Source organism: Herpailurus yagouaroundi, unplaced genomic scaffold (genome assembly GCF_014898765.1).
Source record: "Herpailurus yagouaroundi ecotype Mexico unplaced genomic scaffold, PumYag 181, whole genome shotgun sequence".
NCBI lineage: Eukaryota > Metazoa > Chordata > Mammalia > Carnivora > Felidae > Herpailurus > Herpailurus yagouaroundi.
The window spans coordinates 34,630,192-34,652,496 of record NW_024412412.1 but is presented as its reverse complement, the minus strand read 5'-3'; the positions used below and the strand labels follow the sequence as shown (position 1 = coordinate 34,652,496).

At 53.4% G+C, this 22,305-nt stretch overlaps 1 protein-coding gene across 1 annotated transcript in view; it reads right to left on the bottom strand.

Moving 5' to 3' along the window:
• LOXL2 (lysyl oxidase like 2) overlaps positions 1–22,305 on the bottom strand; it is a 93,157-nt gene that overhangs the window by 32,029 nt on the left and 38,823 nt on the right. Inside the window, exons 4-6 of the mRNA XM_040490264.1 lie at positions 10,735–10,946; positions 3,943–4,165; positions 170–353 (exon numbers count right to left, since the gene is read on the bottom strand). Of these exons, the coding sequence (XP_040346198.1) occupies positions 170–353; positions 3,943–4,165; positions 10,735–10,946 (619 nt within the window). The remainder of the gene's footprint in view (positions 1–169; positions 354–3,942; positions 4,166–10,734; positions 10,947–22,305) is intronic.

Sequence of the window (22,305 nt, the reverse complement as noted above, 5' to 3'; positions counted from 1 at the left end):
GGGAGCGGCCAGGGATTCTCTAACAGAGCGGCAGCGGCGAGTGGGAGGGGGCACAGCAAGAAGACCCCGAAAGGCCCAAGGCCAGCGCCCCTGGGTTAGGCTCCCCGCGCCATGCTCTCGGTGAAGAGAGGCCACAGAACGCCCCCCCGCCCCCTGCCCCATTCCTTACCTTGCCCCAGCTGGGAGCCAGCGATGGCCTCTTTGGCACTCCCAAAGCCCAGCTCTCTGCAGACCACGCTGGCAGACACCAGGTCCCACTTGTCGTCACAGACGGTTCCCCATTCTCCGTTCTTGAGCACCTCCACTCGGCCCTCTCCGATGTTGGCACCACCTCTCAACCGCACCAGGGGTTGCTGAAGGGACACACGGTCCTGCTGAGTGCAAAAGCTGATGCCCACTCGGCAGGCCGTCACTGCCCGCTCCCCTCCCTCCCCAACCCCCCCACCCCAAACACAGGTGCCTCGGCGAGGAGCTGAAACGGGGCTGGATTTGTGCGTGTGCGTGTGCACGGGGCGGGAGGTGTGCACATGCCCCCTCTGCACGTTGGCTGTGCTGCAAACTTGCTTTGCGGTCCTCCCCTGGAGCTTTTGTCCTGGACTGTCGAGGAGCCCACTGGGACCCTCATCAGTTAGTCACCCCAACCCATGCTTGGCTCAGGGGCCTTACCACCAGTACCTCCCTGCACCCCCTCCCTCCAGAACCTCAAGCGTTAGAGCTACGGAGAGGAGCTCCTGCCCCAGACTTGGCAGATTCCAGATGGTTCATAATTCCACCCTGCTTCTGATAGAGCGCTACGGTCTAGCCCTGTGGGGGACTTCAGGGCACTGAACAGGTTACACTCCAACAATCCCGCTCTGCAGGTAGATGAGAAGCAGGAGGGGGGAGACAGGGAGCTATAGCATGGGCCTAACCAAGAAGGCCATGACTTAGAGGACAGACATTGTGCTGGCTAAGGCTGCCACGTGTCCAGGGGCTACGTTAGTGCCCGGCCACTGCTCCTGCTTCCCCGCCCCCGTGATTCTACTCCAATTCCAAATCAGCCCAACTCTTCAGAAGATGCGGCCCCACCAGGTACTCAGAGACGATGAGTGGCTATGGTTTAAATGCCCCCAAGTGCTCAGGGACAGCCTGGAAGCCCAATCACCTTACAGGGTTTATTTCATTGCACAAGAGTAAGACCCACCCTGCACCAGCGTTTTGATCCCACTGGATCACATTTTACCAGATGGGAGCTGGAGCACCTGACTCCATCTGCCCACACACGCTGGTCCGCATCAACTTCTGTGCCCATGTGTGGATGTGTGTGCATGTGCGTGCATGCCTGTGTGTGTGTGTGTGTGTGCACGCCTGAGCATGTGAGTGCTGGCGTGGGGGCTCAGAGGCTTCGAGGCTCTGAGTTCTCGCCGATGCTGATTTGATTCAACACAGAGGGGGTGGGGTGCCCTGCAGCCGTTCTACGTATGGTGGATCAGACCAGAGTCACTGCTCCCCTCCAGCCTACGTGGTCCTCAGACCACAACTTTTACCCACCCACCAAGGGCCCGGCCTGGCTGGAGGTGCTGTTTGTCAGCATTCACGTACGCCGGCCACCTTGAGGGCCGAGGCATCAGAAGGGAACCCGTGTCACCATCCTCCAGCCGAGGTTCCCACTCGGCCACACTGCTCTCCCCCACTGACTGCGCCTCGTGGCTGCCACGGCAGGACAGCGTGCAGTGACAGCACTCGGATTTATAGGACGGCTCTGACCCTGCCACTAGGGGGAGAAGAAAAGAGGGACAGGGGTGCGTGCAAAACACCCACTGGCTTCAGGAACCTTTGTTCTAGCTTTAGAAAACAAACTCAAAACAACTGCTGGCTGCAGCCCGTTTGCTTTGCGGTCGAGCCGCGGCCTCTCCCCTCCCCCCACCCCGTGCCCAAGCTGTCCAGCACAGGAAGCTGTGATTTCCACGTTCTGGAGATGGCTCAGAGGGGCTGGTGGGTGGGAATAGAACATGCGAAGAGGAGAGGGAGGGGTAGGAAAGGTGGCTGATCATTTATTAGGGAGCAGACCATCCAAGACCAAGCTTAATGGAGGCAGAGGGCCAAATAACCCCGTGCCAGGCTGGCAGTGGCCACACAGTCAGCTGGCCCTGGAGGAAAGCAAGCAACCAAGGGAAAATGTGATGTAAGGCTCATTTGCTCTCTCTCTCTCTTTTTTTTTTTTTTTTTAATTCATTTGGTATGAATTTGATTCCTTTGCTTTAAACCACACAGCGAGAGGAATTCCAAAACAGTAGGGTCTGGTATTCTGGATGACACATAAGGAAAGCGCCGTGGGCCAGGCTGAGGCTGTAGGAAGGATGTGGCGATCAAATCACGTGGCGGTGGGCTGGAAGGGGGGCAAGGGAGGGTGTGTGGGGGCTGCAGGGGGACCGGCACCGTCCAGGTGCACCTCTGTCACCTGGCTGCACGTATGCGCCCTGCAGTAGGTCTGTCCCCTTTGGAGGCCCCTGTGCCGACCAAGGGGGCAGGGACGGCCGCCTGCTGGAAGAGTCAGGAAGGTACTCCAAATAGTTCCCATGCCCTTGGCTGGGCTCACAGCGTTCATTTCAGTCCTTTCTTTGAAGGCTTTTTCTTTTGTCCAAACACACCACCCCCAGCCTGGGAGGGGGCACCCAACGTGGTTTATTTCACTCCTGCCCGGGGTTCCCTTTTCCTTAGGATGAGCGCCATCACCCCCTTTCCAAGCAGGTCTTTAGATGTTGATGGGGAGGAGAGACTACAGAGGGCAGAGGGGAAAGGCGGGAGAGACAGGGAGAGGGAAGGAGACACAGCATGAGGCCGTCCCTCCCGCACCACCACCTGGTGCCCACACCATCTGCCCCCATCATGGCCTCTCTCCCTCCTCTTCCCCCTGACGTGGTCAGAGCTGACTTGGAACTCACCTCTGCCCAGGTGAGTGTCGAGGTTTTGTCTGGCTCAGGCAACCATTCCCTGATAAACGATCAGCCACCATTCCTACCCCTCCCTCTTCTCCTCCCTGTGCTATTCCCATCCACCAGCCCCATGTGAGCAGTTTCCAGAACATGCACATCACAGAGACCCTTGGATATAGGAAAAAGGAAGGGTAGGAAAAAGAAAAACGAATCTCCTCTTAATGATTTTCAGGGAAGAGAGAATAACGCACTTTCTCTTTTTCAGAGGCTGCGTCAAACCCGCCATGGTTGGGTCGGTTCACTTGTCCTAAGAAACCACAGTGGAAACGGGGGTGCTATGTATGTGAGCAGACGTGCATCAACATGTCCGGAGCGCGTTCACGTGCACGTGCACACAGAGGTGCTACTGACTTACAAACATAGAACATGACCCATGGGTACAGGTGACACAGACAAGGGAATGACAGGTTTTCATTTTCTGTCTTGGTGAAGGCTTTTAAAAATTTTTGTCCTTTCTCTTGCAGAACAAACCAAAATACGTTTAGAAACATTTGTGGCTGATTCCATGCGCTTTCGAGAATCATACTGACTTTCCAACAACTCTAGAACACTGTTCTCCTCTGGGAACGGAGCAGGACCCCCTCCACCCCCGCCTTTTGTGTGGGGCCAGCAGACAGCACACAGAGCCTGTGACCGTGGGTAATGAGGTGCTCTCTCCTCCTTGGTGTGTGGCCTCCACAGAGGGGACTGTGATCTCAGAGTGGAGGAGCAATGGTGAAGGGCCAGATGTGGGTGCTGATGACTGGGGGCTGGGGCCCAGCTGCTTGTCACCCTCTAGAGGTGGCATCTGTTGGTGTGGCCAGTCCTGACAGGTGTCCCACTACATTCCTGCCCTGTAGGGGAGTGGTCTGAATCAGGGCTGGCTCTCTTCATTCCCTCCTGAGGGCCCCTGCTTGCTCCCTCAAATGCCACCCTCCACCCCATCCATGTGTCAAGTGGCCAGACCCCCCGCTGCACGCATCCTCACCTCTGGCTTGTAGGCTTTCCGGAATCTCGAGGGCCCGTCGGGGTTGAAGACCTGGCCAGGCACACAACTCACCACAGCTGGCAGCCCATTCTCACAGGTGACATTCTTCACGGGGTCTAGCAACACCTGAGGACCCAGCTTGCAGCTGGAGATGTGGGCCTCCGTGCCTGTGCAGTCCATGGAGAATGGCCAGTAGCGTTGCTTCTTCCGGGCGGCAAACATTCTGCAGAGGGTGAGAGGGGGCAGGTGACCAAGGCACCACGGCCACCACCCCTCATTCCTTCTATGATTGGGTGTCAGGCACCGGGCCGACCACGGTGCTAGCTTCTTGGAGTCTAGTAGTGGAACGGAATGTGCATGGTCCCTGCATCTAGAGCTCAGCCCCACTGAGTTGGCATCCACCCAATGAGCACCTCGGCCATGCGGGGCGCCATGCTGGGCACTGGGGAGCAGGACCTGGAAGGACAGACATTGCTTCCTTCCCCCAGGCAGCTTATATTCGAGGAGAGAAGGGACTTAGCAGTGAGACAGCATTAAAGCCTATAAAAGGAAATGCAAAAAGGGATCTAAAATAGATAAGACCCCTGGTCCCAGGAAACCCACAGTCTCAGGCAAACCAGATGGTCCCTCACCCAAACCCTTCAGATAATCTCAACATGATTCATTGTTGCTCCTTGCCTGTGTCAATAGCAGAACAAGTTGAATGTTAAACTCTCTCCCAACGATCCGCAAGATTAAAGGGGTAAATCCAAATCCAATGAGAAGCAACGAGAACAGTCTTAAAGCAGCCCGTGGGCTGAATCAAAGTAAAATTTGCTTGGGAATTATAATGGTCATGAAACTCGGCCACAGACCTTACCAAATGTTCACCCAGGAGTCAGTGAGGCTGAGGCTATCTCCATAGTATAGCCTGTATTCCAGGGAACTCTTAACCTGTATTACATGTAAAGGATTCCTTTTTATGTATTTCTGGAAGGCAGCATAAGGATCGAGGCGAGTCACAGTGTTTTCTAAAACAATAACCAACCAACAGGTAATGAATGGGTTAGCAGAAAGGTTACCGTGCCTCAGTTTCCCCATCTCCAAATCAGAAGTAGCAACGGGATTTACTTTATATGATTGTTAGGAAAGGTAAATTAGCGAATGCTGGTGAGGCAATTAAAACAGCGCACAGGAAGGGCTTCATATGCGTTTGTGAAATAAATAACAACTATACTAAAGGAGAAACAGAAAGGGGGGTTCCCTGTGGTTGCAATGATGACACACAATTTCAGTGAGGAGCAGGGTTTGAGCGAGGCTTTGAACAAGGGTGGGATTTACAGAGGAGGAGGGCAGGGAGGACCGTCCTCTCACGCCGGCCCAGCTCTCTGGGGTCTGTGTGCTTGTCCCTGCTTGGCAGAACCTGCGAGATGCCAGAGAGAGCCAGACTGCATCGCTGCCAGTTGCCCCATGCAAGGGCCTCCCAGGGCAGGCTGGCCCAGGATGGGGCAGAAATGGGGCCCTGTTTCTGCTGCGTTAGCAGGCCTAGAAGTTTCTGTCTCAGAGTGAATGGGATATGAACATAGAGAAAGGTAAAACCCTACAGACACCACCAATATTTTCTTGCTTTAAAAAAAAATTTTTTTTTTAAGTTTATTTATTTTTGAGAGAGAGACAGAGCACGATCTGGGGAGGGGCAGAGAGAGAGAGGGAGACATAGAAACTGAAGCAGGCTCCAGGCTCTGAGCTGTCACCCAAGCACCCCAAACCAGAATCTTTCCCTAACTAAAAATTTCACTGGTAACAACTCTGGTGTCCCTGTGGGCACCATGACACAGAATCTTTGAAAAAAGGACTATCCTGGAAAATTCAGGAGGTGTGCTCAACATCGCTGCATAGCCTAGAGTGGAGAACTACACAGGAGGACTGTTAGTAATTCCGAGAAAAACTGCCCCTCCCCACTTCCTGGATACAAGGCCCTGCACTCGGAAACAACCTCCAGCTTGTTCCCCCCACCACCACCTCGGACTGGAGAACACATTTGGGGGCGGTGGACAGCTTGTTCCTCATGACCCACCCCCCAACACTGGGCGAGAGAACACACTCGGGGGCTATCAGCTGCACAAGGGCTGGCCAGACCCCACTGGCTTGGAACCTCCTTCTGCTTCCAGCTTTCAGTGAACACTGCCCTCGCCCACGAACAGATGTACTGAGTTCTTAATATAGACTGAAGCACCATAGCAAACACATAACTGCTCCTGCCTTTCCCAGACAGCCCTGCTTCCCTCTTACATCAGCTCACGGGAATGCACTGTGGCCCTCCACAGGCCTCCACGATGCCGACAGCGTCCCCCCACCATGATTCACCAGGGCCAGGCCCAGGGGGTGCAGATGTGAGGCGCTGGTGGGTGATGGGTGGACAGCCTGCTCCAGGCCCGGTGACTGGAGGGCAACTGAAATGAGATGCAGCTTTGGGCCAAGGAAGAAGCCTGCTTGAGAAAGAGGTGTCTAGCCTGTGGCAGGGTAGTGGGACGAATGCTCAGCTGGGCCGATGCAGTTACAAATGAAAAGTCCTGAAAAGGCTCAGGTCTGGGAATGGGTTGAGGGGCATGACTCTCTGTTTATATGATTAGATTTTTGTTCTCTTGACCTAGATTTTCTATTCATAAAGAATTTGGGGGGCGCCTGGGTGGCTCAGTTGGTTGAGCATCCAACTTCAGCTCAGGTCGTGATCTCACGGTTCATGAGTTCGAGCCCCGCATCGGGCGCTGTGCTGTCAGTGCGGAGCCTGCCTTGGATCCTCTGTCCCCCTCTCCATACCTCCCCTGCTCGTGCTCTCTCTCAAAAGTAAATAAAACATTAGAAATGAAAAGTTCTACTGGCTCTTCCCCAGCTAAGGGAGAAGCCAGATTTTGATGGGCTTCTGCCAGCTACTGTGTATGTCTATTCCAATGATGAATTCCAGAATTAGGGAAACAACCACAGGATGGGTTCAGGGACCCACTGGGTCCACCGTGAGATGGGCCCAGGCTAAAACCCCATTGATCACCTGACCCACTTAAGGCCCTACTCTGACTGGAGGGCCATGGTGATCTTTGAGTCTCCCAGAATCAGTGTCATTTCAGAGCCTGTGTCCAGTCGTGCCCAAAAGTTCTGATTATTTCATCTTCCCCAGTGCACAGCTATCTTGGTGAAAGGCCATCAGTCCCTTTGGGGAAGCCTGGGAAATTGATTAATGGTGTAAATTTTTGGCAGTGTACTGGGTGGGGTCCTTCCTCAAGGGGACCCAGCCTGCCCTTTACTCAAAGGGTTCTGGGTCTGTAAGCTGGCTCAAGTCTGGGAATTGATCGAGGGGCATGACCCTCTGTTTATATGATTAGATTTTTGTTCTCTTGACCTAGATTTTCTGTTCATAAAGAATTTGGGGGGCGCCTGGGTGGCTCAGTCGGTTAAGCGTCCAGCTCTTGATTGTGGCTCAGGTCATGATCTCACAGATGGTGAGGTTGAGCCACGCATCAGGCTCTGCGCTAACAGAGTCTGCTGCCTGCTTGGGATTCTCTCTACCCGCCCCCCGCCCCCCGCCCCCCTCTTGCTCTCTCTCTCTCCCTCTTTCTCTCTCAAAATAAATAAACTTAAAAAAAAAAAAAAAAGAATGAGTAAGAACTTAGTAGACCTCCTATCCATTTCGCTTCTGGGAACCTCATGATCAACCAGGCCATGCCCTGGCTGTGTAGGAGTCAAACTGTTCCGATTACTGCTCTGATTCTGCTTGTCTTTCGGGAACCATGCCCACCTGGCCTTGGGAGGCTTGAGTGCTGTTGCCCTAGGATCCAGTCACCACCTCCTGCTTTTAGAATGAGGGATGGCTTACAGAGAAGAGCTACCGGGGAGCTCTTAAGAACGCCAGGGTTTCCCTCATAAATTTATTCCTCATTCACGGGGAAAGTGCATCTTCCAGACCCTCCCAGGCTGGGTGAGGTCTCAGATGACAAATCCACTCCAACATCCAGTCTTCAGCCTTGGAATCCCGTCCTCTACATGAAGCCAAGGAGATCGGGCATTTGCATGTCACTGCCGGTGGGGCCACATTTTGGTCCCCGTGTCAGCCATCCAACCAAATCACGATAGCTCTTCCTAACGCCTGAGATGCGACATTAGATGCAGAATCTCTGCTTAGTTAGCTCACATCAATAAACCGGTGTCAACCTCGGGATCCTGCTTGAAGAAAAAAAATGACCACAATATGCCCCTGGCCCCAAGGAAGGGGCCCTGAAGCTTCGGCATCATTAGCATCAAGGAGCATCCATGGCTCCCCAGGGCACAGCAGAATGCAGCTCACGGAAAAGCAGCCCCTGGTGGGGAAGCTGACTCCACTCATGGCGACCCTGTGGGGGTGAGGCCTCCGAGTAGCCACCGGATATGCCGGTTAGCAGAGTTAAGGGTGGAGAGGCCTCGGGCATTGCCCTGGTGAACGTCTAAGGCTGCAGGGCCCCTTTGGACCTGGTGGATACCAGGAGAAACCCACCCTAGACAGAATCACTTTGAAAACGCTTCCTTCCTAAGGGTGAAAGCCCTCCCTGGGAGGCAGTGGGGGGGGGGGGGGGGCTGTGAGCAACAGCAGCGACAGGCTGTGGGAAGGGCGAAAGGGAGTTGGGGAAAGATGCTACTGGAAGTCACAGATTCGGGGACACTTGGTCCCCAGGCCCCTGCTGTCCGTAGCCTCTGAGCACGGCTCCCAGACACCCTGGCCCCAGGCCAGCCCTGCGTCACCTCCCAGACTCAACAGCCAGCCCGTGGCGGGGGCCTGTACCCTGTAGCCAGGCGGAGTAGAGCTGGGGCTGAGGTAACAGCAGTGTGGAGGACACAACTGGACTCCCCCGCAGGATCTGCAGGTGGGTTCTGTGACCTCCGAGTCCCCCGCCCTTCAGGCCTGTGTCTCTTTCCATGCAGACTAAGGGCTTGGACCGAGTAAGGGCTGAAGCCATGCCCTGGGAGTCCCAGCTCATCACTTCCTCCAGCCGGCTGCCATCACAGCCCCTAACAGCACCACTGAGGCAGAAGCTTCCCAGTGTGCCCTTCTCTTTTGGGGCCTGACTGTCGGCTGAGTCTAACATAAAACAACCCTAGGTTGTTTTAGCACCCGTCCTCCCGCTCCCCCATAGCATCTCCAGCTAGAGGTCAGGAGTCGGAGCTCGTTTTCAGCAGCATCGTTTAATTATCTCCCAACTTGGCCAAGAACACCATCCACCACCAACACCTTGGATGCCTCCCAGCCCTCGGAGCCTTTTCCTGTCCCCATTTGAAAAGAAAGCACAGCCACAGACACGGGAGTGGGAGGAGCAAGGAGAGGGTTTCTAACCCAGCCCATGAGAGGATCACCCGGGGTGCAGCTGCCAAAACAGATCCGAGACCCCTCCTCGAAAGCAGGAAGAGGACGCAGGACTGCCCGCAGTTGGAGAGATGGCTTTCAAATGCCATCTGAACAAGGCACGTTCTGCCTGGTCTTGAGCTGGTGGCAGCCTTCCCCTTCCTCGGACTGGGCTCAGAACTGCCACTAGGCTGGGGGCTCTGGTGGGGCCAGCCAGGGGAGGGGTTTGCTTTTCTTGGCTCACTTGGGTCGGAAAAGCTGAGAAGGTGTCCCCAGGGAAGGAGCCGGCCAGCTGGCGGGAGTTGTCCAAAGACTCCGAGGGCTGAGACCACGCCACCTCCCAGCTGCCCTGTGCAACCAGGAAGGTCTGGGCCATGTCTGGGACGGCTGGGGGAGGGAATGGCCACTAAGATCACCCCCAGGGGTGTTGTGAGCCTGCCCTGACGCCAGCACTCACCCCTGTGGTGGACTGGGGGCTCTAACCAAAGGCGGCCACGCCAAACCCAAGGAGGGATGCAGCCTGAACTGACCCAAGGATCTGGAGGACGAGCTGGGCTTGGAGCCCGGTCTCCTGACTCCGAAGTTCCCTGTCCCTGGTTTGAAAGGGAAGACGTGGTGTTGTGAGCCTACACTCTCTCCAGGAGTGTAGACCCTGGAGCTGGAGGCCTGTGTTTGGATCCTGGTTCTACAATTTCTCTCTGACTTCTTTGCCTCAACTCTGAAGCAGACTCCTACTTCCTAGTGCTGTGAGAACTCGATGACAAGGGGCAGAGCCTGGCACGGGGTAGGCACTCAGAAACAGACTGTCATTATCATTAATAAGAGGAGATAAGAAGATCCTGCTACCAACCGAGGTCTCCCAGTGGCCAGCTTGTCACAGGGCCCAACCCCTTCACTGGATTCCCCTCGGATCCCCCATCTACCACCCCCTGGCCCCCTGTGACGTGCCAACTTTGGAAACCATAACAGGTGAGGTTTAACTGGGATTGGTGTAACTGAATCGAATCCAACCGTTTTTCAATTTCCTGACAGTTGGGGAAAGTTCCAGATTTCTCAGAATAATCTTTCACTGAGGAAAAGTAACCATTTCTTAAGTTGGCACTGCCCTTGCCCCGTCCGGCCGGGGTATTATTGTTCTTGCTCAGGCCCTGGGGTCACTGAGCTGGCTGTCTGCACTGAGAGGTGGGATTTTTGTGGGCTGCAGCATCTTGCCCTTTGCCTCTGCCCTAACCCTTCCCTCGCCCTACTTTCATCATTCATTTGGGGGTCTGTCTCCCACAGGAGTGGGAGTTCCTCAAGGGCAGGCTTGCTGGAGGGACACTGGCGGCCCCCGCCATGACATAGGGCGGGAGGACTTTTCCTATGCTGGGGGTGCTTGGTAAGAGCTGACTCTTAACCCGGCAGGGCAAGGGCCCCGGAAGCCCAGGCTGGAGCAGTCCCCTTACTTGTACACTTTGGTGTTGTACGTCTTCTCCCCAGGGAAGCCAAACATGCCACAGACCACGCGGGAATTCTTGGCTGTCCAGTGCTTGTCACATATCTGCTTCCACGTCTTGCCGTCCTTCACCTCCACGTAGCCCTCTGTCACGGGGGTGCGCCTGCGGTAGGTGCCCAGGATGGCTCGGATCCGGATGTCCTCCACCTGGATGTTCAGGTTCTGGGAAGAAGGAGGCACAGACGGAGGGGTGTTACCTGCCGGGTCTGCCCCAGAGAGGTGACTGTACCAGCCTGCCTCTGCCCTCAGGCCCTGCACATCGGGGGGCGGAGGGGTGCTCGGGAGCAGGTGGAGAGGAGCCCCAGGAGCCCGGCGGCTTCTCCTACGTGCTACAAAGAGCCCAGAGAGCACTGCGCCCCAGCTCTCTCCTGGGGGTTCTCAGAATAAGTGAAGAGAAAATGTGTTTTTGAATTTTCCAGTTCTATATTAAAAATAATTTGGATTTTGTATTTTACTCCAAAGCATATCTGTGCACACATGCGTGTCGGTTTTGTGTGTGTGTGTATCTCCCCATTAATCTTTCAGTAAAACTGAAGTGTGTCAGGCAGATGAGCCTCAGCCATCCTGAGGCTGGTGGTGCCATCTTGCACGCTACTTCGTCCCCTGGGGGTCGGCCTTCCTCAGTGAGAAAATCCCAGGAGAGAAGGGGGATGGCGTGGAGAGAAGAGGGGAAGGAGAAGCTAGGTGCAGGGCCCCAGGCCTGCCCAACAGGGAGGTAGGGACGGACACAACCACCGGGCTATGGAATGAAAGATTCCAAATGAGTTGAGGCCCTCCGAAAGCCCACTCCTTGCCTCCATTTCCACCCCCACCCCCATCCATCTTTCTGTGGAAGTGATGAAAGAGGCAGGACCCCGACAGGAGGAAGTGGAAAAAGGCTGGGCATGGGGGAGCTCCTGCCTCACTGCACTGCGGGCTCTCCTCCCCACACCCTAACACTGAGTGGCAATGACCCTGCCCCAAGCCTACCCCAGAGGTCCAGGAATTTGGTAGAAGGACAGAGGGCCTCGAGAGGCCAAACTGGATGAGAGAAATGGGGGGCTACCTGGAGTTAGTGATACCTGTGCTCACCCAATCTTCCCCCAAACACTAGGGGAGCTCCCTCCCTAAATCTCTCAGTTCCAGCCCCTCCTCTCTCTGCCCCTGCCCAATGGCACCACCACTGGCTCTTGCAAGGCTCCCTGAGTCCCTGTCTCCATCTCCCTCTTCTATCTGCCACAGGGCAGCCACCAGAGCTCCTTCTAAAACACAGCGATCTTGTCCCTTAACTATATAGTAATGCCTGATTAACTTAGTGAGGTGCCCACGGCCGGTCACGACTGATTCCACCTATGCCTCCAGCCTCCTCCCTGTCCCCAGCCCCAAATCCATACTCAGATATGATGAACTGCAACATAACAGTAACAGACTCGTGTGTGAGCCCCACAAGGAGCGTTTTAGGTACATTCTCTTACTTAATCCTCAAACAATAGAATGAAGTGCTCTACAACTCTCACTATCTTGTTTATCTGATAAGAAAACTGTTTGAGTCCACTGATCTCCCAAGAACCACCGAGGGGCAGGGAGTGCAGTGTGGGGAGCTCCCTGAGCTGGGCCAGCGGGGGAGAGGGGTGGGGCTGGGCAGGGGTGCTGGGAGGGAGGATCCTGGCAACCTGAGTGCCCGAGCCCCTGTCCAGCCAGGATGCAAATGAACCATGAGGTTGAACAGAACCATTATTTGGGTGCCCGGGGATTCGTGTCTCCTCGCCCTGGCTGCAGAGTGCACAGCCAGGCCCTGTTTCTGCAGTCCGGCAAGGCAGTGGAAAGTATGTGGGCCGGGAGCGATGGCATTTGGCCCTAGTTCCTTTCCATGCAGAGAGGAAGGAAAGCGCCAGGGGCAGGATTATGTTTGCCAGCTTGGATCCTGGATCCTTTACAGGCCATAGGACCTGTGCCACCAAGACACGTGGACAGGGGCAAGCCAAGAAAGGGCCTGAGCTCTGGACCAGCCTGTGGGTCAGCCCCCTCCTGCCCCTTTCCCCTTCTGGAGGCAGGGCTGAATTCCTGTGTGTAATGCGTAATGCCCAGAAGGAAAGTTACCACTGTGGCACCGGCCCTGTGACGCTATGGGGTGGCAGTCTGGGCCTGACTTCACTAAATTCACAGATCCTTCCCTCCCCATTCACCCCTTGCCATGGGGCAGCAACGCAAGCTCACTAAGGGGAGAAGTCCAATGTGACCCTAGGCATCCAAGCTCCAACAGTGGGAGAGGGGACGCAGCAGACCCACATGCCCTCGTCTTGACGCAGGCTGGCATGTCTTCTGCAGAAGTATGACAGCTGTGGGAGGGAGGGGGCAGGTGGACTCAGGATGTGGGAAACGAGGCTTGGAGAAGAGAAAGTGCTAGAGCGAGGTGTCCTGGTCCTTGTCTTTGTCCTTATTCTTCCACCAACTCAGTGTGTGTGTGTGTGTACATGTGTGTGTGTGTGTGCACGTGTGCACGCGCGTGTGGAGTGTGCGTGCACGCGCGCGCGCGTGTGTGTGTGTGTGGAGTGTGCATCTGTTTGTGCACCTATGCGGTGCAGGAAAGGTCCAGAGGGACTTGTTCCCTCCAGCGCCTAAAAAAGTGGTCAGGGTCAGGGCTGTTAATTTCAAAATGGAATGTCTTCTTTTCTCCCTCATTTCATCAGGCGCAAATTCGCTTCATTCATTCATTCAAAAAAGTATAGTGTCTGCCCTCCATGGACCTTGCCAGGCTTCCTCCCAACGCCCCAAACGCAGGGCCGTGTCTCTTCTCTGAATAATGAAAACTGCGAGGGCCCTCAATTTCCAAATAGCAACGAATTCATTATGCGTTCAGGCTCTGTGCCCACTCAACCCCCATGACACCCTCGGAGAAGGCTGATGGCACACCTCCGTTCCAGGTGAAAAAATGAGAAAACTCAGCGAGGTTTTGCAACTTCTGCCAGTTCACACAGCCAATAAGCAGGTAAACGAGGGTGAACATTTGAGTTCTGACTCCAAGCCTGTGCTCTGGACTGGTGGCCTCTCTGCCCTCCCAGCCACACCCTGTCCATTGCCTGGTATCGAGTTGACACCCCCAGCCCCACCCCGGGGCAAGGCCAGGGGCTCAGCTCCTCTGGGGCCTGCACATTCAAAATCCTTCCTCTGCCCAGGCTCTGCGGGAGGAACTGGGAGTCAGGCCCGAGTGTGTACGTGAGCAGAGAGCTGCCTCCCAGCTGCTTGTGGACTCCAGCCAGGGGGCGGCAGGGAAGCCCTTCGTGGCGTCCATTCAGGGCTCATTGCTAGCTAACGAGCTCACATAAGCTGCTCAGAGACCTCTGTGTAGGAAAACACACACATACACACATAACTTCCCTCCTTACCTCACTGCTGTGGAATCTCTTCCATAACCACAAGCGTTAGGATTTTTTTCCCCCCAGTTCAACTCCAAAAGAGAAGATTGGAAACACTAAAACATATACACGTTTTTCTTCTCTAACAAAGAGCTCTCTAGACTTGCTGGTTATACATTAAGCCCAATAGCCCAGAAGCTGGTAAGACAGCTGGCACACTTTAAACTTCGAGTCTGAATGCTGTCTCTCTCGCCAGAGACAACAGTTCACCCAGATCTCCGAAAAGGCCTTCCTCCAGGGAATGCACAGAACCTTCTAGACTTGTCCTACCCAGAACTCCTCTCCTCCCCAGCGCCCACCTCCAAAAGGGAAAATCAAGATGCAGGGAGGTCAGGACCCTGCCCTGCTTCAGTCAGTGGGCTGCTGGGGAGAAAGCTAGGGAAGGAGCACCAAGGCAGCACTCCCAGCATTGTGCCTGCACGACATTTGCATTTGCAGCATCTGTGAATGCAAATTCCACAATGTGACAGTCTGGGGCTATGGCCAATGAGGAAAAATCACCAATTCTGAAAGTCTAGTGGAAGACTGCATCAGATAAAGATAACGGGGGGGGAGGGGGGGTGTTGGGGGAGGCCAGGCAAGCAAGCAAGCCTTACCAGGACACACTTCACGATCGGAAAGCTTGGCACCAGGGGCAAAGCCCCCCTCCCTAGGAGGCGTGCTTGTAAGGGCCCCATCTTCGCCCAACTATCCTCCTTCTCCCTGTTCTAGAAGTTGTCACTGAATATCAGCCCAGGCCTTCCCAGCTGAGAAGGCAACCAGGGAGTGGTGTCGAGGAGGGAGGACCTCGGCGGCAAGATACACGAGCACACCGTCAGCCCAACTAGGACGCACGGCTGGTTAATGGCACACAACCTCGGCTCGCTTAGCGAGACCCGTCCCTCCACTGCTGGTGGGTTCCTACATCTTGCTCTCTAAGCCCCTGGCTGGCTTTCTTCAGCTGTTTCAAAAACTGGCCTTCTAGGGGCGCCTGGATGGCTCAGTCGGTTAAGCACCTGACTTTGGCTCAGGTCTTGGTCTGGCAGTTTGTGAGTTCGAGTCCCACATCCGGTGAGCACGAACCCCATTCTGGGTGAGCACAGCCCTGCTTTGGGCTCCACATACTCTCTCTCTCTCTCTTTCTGTGCCCCTCGTGAGATTCTCTCTCTGCCCCTTGCTAACTTGTGCTCTCTCTCTCTCAAAAATAGATAACGACAACAACAATGATAATAAATCTTGAAAAAAACCCAACAAGATACAGATCCATTTTCCCAACCACCAGCCTGGCACCTTCCTCAGCACTTCACACCCAACACATCCAAGATACCCTCAACCTTTTCTCTGCACCCCCCCGCCCGCGGCCCCCCCCCCCCCCCAGTCAGGCTCCTGCTCTTGCAGCTTGCAAGGCACAAGCTTCACCTGTCTTCCGCACCTTCCCCTCCTTACACCTCTAGCCACCCAGCGATGCCTTCTGGCCATCCATCACCACCCCATTCCCACCTCCATCTGCCATTCAGGTGGCACCGAGAGCCATGGAAGTGAAAGAAAGGCACTGTAATTCTGCCATTTCACATAGGCCATGAGGGGGAATCACTGCCCCCGGCCACCTCACACACGCCACCAGCACACTCATCCACCTTGCACACTGCGTGTCCACGTCTTGCTCCAAACCTTCCCGTGGCTCCCCAGGCCGTCGGCTCCCTGATCTGACCCATACCACCCTCCCCCTTCCCTTTTCCCAGCCAGTGACCTTCTCGCACTGCCAGGGATATCACTCCTTAAAGCCCGGCGCTGAACCTCCCTGCAATTCTCTCTTCCTTCTCTCTCCTGTCAGAGTCCTACTGACCTCAGGGACAGTCTCATCCACGCATCTGAAAACTGACTGTTGAGTGCTGCTACACTCCCCCGCCCCAGGCACCGTGTGAGGCCCTGGGACACACAGGCCAACCGGACGGGCGAGTCTCTTGCTGTCACTCACGACAGAGGAGGAAAGAGGCACCACCATCTCCTCCACGAAGCCCCCTTCCCCAAATATCTGGTCCATAGAGATTTGATGTCCTGTTCATTCCCCTGGCATTTGCTTTCTGAGCCAGTCAGTCAGTCCTTGACTTATGCTAACTGTCTTATACTATTAGTATTCATCTTTGCATCTATTTTGCCACCTCCTTGAATTGTGAGTCCCTCAATGGCAGAATTGTGCCTTACTCATTTTTGTATTACCCATGGCTCCTAGTGCCAGACACGACACATAGGGGGTCCTCAAACATTTTTGGAATGAACCAATTATGATTTTTAAAAATCCAAATGCTAGGAGTTCAACTTAGCTGAAGACTGAGCTCCCAAGCCAAAATTTTAATAAAGACCGCCTTTATTCTTTGTTTAATGCAAAATAAACAACTAGACAGTACTTGCTTCTCTTCCTACCTGTGTGACTTACAGATGGACAAGCAAAATGTCTATGCTTTATCCATGCACTCCCTTGTCATCTGGGCTATTAACACCTTCCCTGTCCTTTCAAAATCCGATGCTAAGGGAGCTACTGAGCTGAGTGAAAAGCTGATCTGACCCTCAGCACGCGTCTGGATGTTTTCATCTGTAAACAGTAAGAGAGTAGTAGTAAAGTCTGGCTACACTGTACCTCCTTTCGATCAAATCAGGAATTCATTGAGTAAGGAGCCATATAAGAAGTAGCATTCTCTATCCGGCGACTTCCAACCGGGTCAGGTGGATGAAAGGGAAGAGAGAAAGCATTGCAGTGACTTCTGCTCCTCAGCTCAATGGGATGGACACCAGTCGGGGTGGGTGGCGTGGACAGTTGAGGTCATTCTGAGCCACCAGAGGAAAAAACCTGCAGTCTGTCTGGGCCCTCCTTCTATAAATCAAGAGCCTCGCAAGGCTGCTGGAAAATCGAATGCTCTGTGTTTCATTTTCCAACCTGAAAGCACCGGGGTAGGTCACAGAGACTGCTTCTTTGGAGAATGCAAGCCCTGCTGTCTGCAGGAAGCTGGCAGGACACCTGTTCCAGCAACCGGCCCCTCCCACCCAGCAGGGGGACTGAGGCCGCAGACCAGCCAAGTCCTGGGCCTGACTCCCAGCTGGGGTGCCTACTGCTCCTCAGAGTAATCATCACCATGGTAACAAAGTAACGATTTGTGAAACTGTCTTTCTCCACTACTCCACCGTAATCTCCAGGAAGTCAAAACTGTCCACTTCTTCAATCTCTGTATTCCCAGTGGCTGGTGCTCAATTAAAATATATCAAATGAATGCATGACCAAATAACGCATCCAACTGTCTTAACGGCCTCCTGGGAACGGAGTGGGGGGATTCCTTGGCACTGACCCCTCCGACATGGTTGAAGTCTCATCTGAACGGTTCCGGTCCATTGCAGAAGCGGGCTGGACCCCAGCAGCCCCACTCTAGTCACATCAATGGACTCCCCGTACAGAATAGATCCCCCAACCAGGGCAAAGAGAGTCGTTCTCCTGCCCACTACTCCCATATAGTATCCCTTCCATATTGTCTCCCTTTCCAAACTGCCACACATTTTCCACCCAATTTACACTGTTCAAAGTTTGAGTACATGCTGTCTATTCATTGATTTCACCTAAGATAAATTATAATGCTACTTATTTATTTCATCGAACAGATAACTGTAATGCGGCTTATTCACGTATGTCACCTGGCAAAGGATTATAAAGGTATTTGTGCTTTTCAAAAAGTTGTGTGAACACCACCCTGGCCAAGCATCCCGTTCTCAGTTTGTCAGGATGTGCACAATTTCACATATTTTGTTCTGTTATCTGCATAAATGCCCTTTTGCTTTCCAGATGCTATGACCTACTTTCAGTTGGGAAAATAGGTCACCCTGGAATGACTTCTTGTGTGCTCCTTGTGGTCGCTGGTAAGCCCTGACCGCATAGAGACTCAATAAACAGAATCACGGAATGTTAACCCCGGACAGGACCTTATACATCCATCCTCTGCCTAACCTCCCTGTGAGCTATGAGACAAACCCAGGACAGCAATATCTGATGCTCAGCTCAACAACACAGCGAGGCTAGGGATTCAGAGGCTGCGGGCTTTCACCATGGCTCTTTACTCCCTTGCTGGACAGTCTGGCCACCATTTCTCCTCCTGCCACAGAAGGAGGCCATCCAACTCTCCTGTGGCCATCAGGAAGCAGGACTAGATTTAGGCTTGGAGAGACCACCAGACACTGCACAGAGATGGGAACAGACCCCCTTTCTTTCCTCAGTCACCTGTTGTACCCTCTCTCTGGTGGAGGGGGAGGTAGGGGGAAAACTTTCGGCTGGGAAGTTCTCAGACCTTCCTAGAGGCCCCAGATGCGGCTGAGATAAGGCTGCGGCGGAGAGGAAAACCTTGAAGCATTTTGGCAGCTGAGTGTGACTAATAAAAACCTGGACTCCTGGAATTTTAAGAATTCACAGCAGCCTCAGCTCCTGTGGTTAAGAGAAGAAAGAGCTTTTTCAGGTCTCAGTGCCCTTCCAGAAGGATGTGGGAGCGTGGAGGGTAAGGGTACCAGATTCTCTCAGCCCCGTCCTCTTCGTCCCTCTGTTGGCCTCTCCAGACCTCGGGGCTGCCTGCTGTCACAAGGAGAAACTGAGGCTTGGAGGCCAGGCCACACCTAAATCTCACAGCCTGGGGGTTCCCAATCAGTTCTGGTAACCTAACTGCCTTGGCAAAAGAGCCTTTAAAAAATGGGTAGGTAAGAAGGTGGTGTGGGGAGGCGAAGAAAAGGAAACGAGCTGCATGTTCCCTGATCTCACAACACACGGCCTCAGCCTTGAGCCCTTCTATGAGCACATGACTTAGCAATGTGCAAAACAGCCAGTGTAGAGAGCTTTCCTCAGGAGGGCATCTGGATTTGTAATCTCTTCTTATCTAATGCTTTTTCCAACTTGCCCACTGCCACAGACAGGAAACGAAGCCTCTCAATTTAAGAGCCTCTGAAATCCTGGGAGGCTTAGCTGGGGCTCTGTTTTCTAGGTTGAAAAAAGATCCATTTGCTTGGAACCAACAGTATTTTGCATTTCACGATTTGCTCCTGCTTGCCTCTTTCTGAGAAGGTTTTGGGGACTGTCCGTAGACTCGGGCCGTAGACTCCCTTGCCCTGTGAGAATGCTGTTTTACAGCGAGGTGTCCAGAGACCCAGGAAGGGTCAGTCACTCTGGACACACAGCTGCAGTTCTCAGGCTCCGCCAGACCAGAACTCAAGGGTCCTGACTTGAACTCCGGGGTCTAAAACAGGCTACACAGCAAGATGTGACAGTATAGTCTGTGTCAGCAAACTGGAGAACCGAGACCCCAGACCCCGCCTGGTGAACTTTCTGGATGCAATGAACCAAGGCTGGTGAACCAGTGGTGGGGCTAAGCTCCTGTAGCACTTCATAGTCTGCCAGGTATTTCTGCGGAAATCATCTGATTTTTCTTTCCCCTACGGAGTATTTAAAACTACCCTGTAAATGGTGAGTGCATGTGGTGTCATTTTGATGGAGAAACCATCACCACTCTGGGTCACAGACTGTCATAGCTGGAAGGGACTGATTTCAACCAGCTCATCGTAATAAAGAGAATGGACTTGCCCGGGGTTCTGGCTGCTGGCCAATAGGTAGCTCAGGGTCCAAACCTGTGAACTCTCTCTTGGTGGGGTCAGTCATATAAAGGAGGTGTGCTTTCTCCCCTTCTTTAGAAGGGAAATCATGAACCATCAAAGAGCCCCTGAGGATGCCCCTAGCAGATGTAGAAGTCCACTGGAAACACAGTTAGCTCATTGAGTGAAATTCATCAGCCAGGTCCCTGGGCTTAGTGACTCATGCCTCTGGCATCCCAAAGTGGGATGAACTTGGTCTAGACTGAGGCGCAGTTTTCTTCCACTCTCTGCTTGGGGAATTCCAGTATACTCCAGAGATGGCACGAGCCTGTGAGGGTCATCTCTAATGGTCTGTGATCTGGTCCCAACCTCCAGGAGCCAATGAGGATGCATGTTGTAGAGCCCAACCACACCCTTCACAGCAGGGTGGGAAGAGATGAGGTGGGAAGGGGGGGCAGGTGTCCTCATCAGGTTCATTAGGTCAGTCATTTACCCCAGGGGTCACAAGACACAGACAGAGCGTTAACAGACATTTCACTTTGACCACACTCGACTCTTGGCCACTTTCGAATTTATGGACTCCAAACTGGGGAAGTCAAGGGAGGGCCTTAGGCTCTCACACTTTGATAGGGAAGAGTGAGAGCAGAAAGTCTGCTCTTGCTTTCAAGGTCAAGCTTGTGGGGGACCAGAGAAGAGGCAGGGAGAGAGCCAGAGCACCCAGCACATATACCAGCCAGCATCCCTTGTGTGTGTGTGGGGGGGGGGGGGAGCAAGAGAGAGAGAGACACCAGTGCACACAATGGTGTGCATTGCCAGCAGTCAGCTGTGGGCACCCCCATCATGGGCTGGGTGTATTTTCATAAGTGCAGAGTTAACAAGGGATCTTAGAACTTGGCAATCACCTCATCCTGCTTCCTTCCCAGTGTAGGAATCTGGCTGCAACATTCCTGGCAGGAGGTCATCCCGTTCCTGCTGATTTACTCTAGTGACCAGGAGCTTGCTACTAACAGGGTAGCCCCATCCACTGTGGGTGGGGTAGTCTTAAGTGTTACAGAGTTTTCACCCTGAGCTGAAATCTACATCCCATCCATTACCTTCTTATCCATCTTGGTTCTGGGCTAGAAGAAATCAACATCTTCTCCATGGTAACATTTCAAATATTTAAAGAGAGCCTACATGTGCCCCCTCCTCTCTTTTCTTGACACAGTATCTTCACTTCGTCATATGACATGGTTTCCAGATCCTGCTGGCCTGTCCCCTGGGTGACCTAGCTAAGAGATGCCCCCAGAACTGAACCCTGTACTTGGTTCTTGATCCAAAACAACAGAGTTTAAGGGGAAGAATCCCATCAGCGCATCAGTGTACGTTTACTTTTTTTTTTTTTTTTCTTTTTTACCAGCCATATCATAGCCTTGGCTTGTACTAAGCTTCAGTCAGCCAGTCCCCTTCAGGGATTTTAAAGATATAGTCAAGGCTTTCTAGTCACTCTCCCTGGCTTTCACTCTGTGGCTGATTTTTTCCCATGAACCTTGCTATAGGATCTTAAATTCATCCCGAATATATTACAGTTTGGGCCTTTTATCTCAACTTACTGAGGTTTTACTGAATCTCATTCAATCATGTCATATTCCAGCAACTCGCCCCCCCCCCCCCCAGTTTTGTGTCCCCTATAACTTTTATCAGTGCACATTTTAATCTCCATGCAAATTTCCGCTGTAGGAGAGGCAGGAGCAAGGCCCCAGAAAATACCGCTGTGTTCACGCTGATTAGCCCACAGTTCTCCCAGGCACCATTAGTCATCACATTGTGACCCCACCTAACTGCACATTCACCAGCCTACACTTCTTCCTCTCATCCACAAATGTTTAATAGGGGACATTTCTTTAGCCAAGAGGAATGATTCCATGACTTCAGCTACTGACACAGGCTATTACACGAGGTACTTCAGAGAAACTTCTCAGCATCCCACAAATACCCCCTGTAAGGTGGGCCGGGCAGCTCCCTACCCATCAGGCCAGCTCTGACAGCAAACATGAGCTTCAGCTACAAAGTCTTAGATGCAGTGGTAACCCTCAAAGGTTCTCCTCAGACATCTTGAGATGAGGGCCCTTTCATGACCTACATTCAGCCGGTATCAGAAGGAAGAGGTTACAGGGGGCTGCTCATCAGTTGAAAGTTTCCTCAGTGTCTGTGGCTGGACAAGAAAGCTCCCAGTCTGGCTCGTGGTAACCAGCCTGATTGTACGACAGCAAGAGGGAGGACTTCTAGGAAGATGGAAAGTGTGGAACGCTTCAAACCAGTCATTCCCCAGGTAGTCCTCTCTAGGTTACTATAAACTTATTTAGGGTCTAGGTTCCCTGCCTCGGAATGATCCTCGGGGCTTTTTAAAGGCATGCATCTCGTCTTCTCAGGCTGTAAGGGCAGGAGGACAAGGGCCATGTTTTCTTTCCCTAAGGGTATGTATGGCAGACCATGCTGTGTGTGCACCAGGCACCCAACGAATGTCCAGAATAAAGGTAGGTACTGAGCTTTTG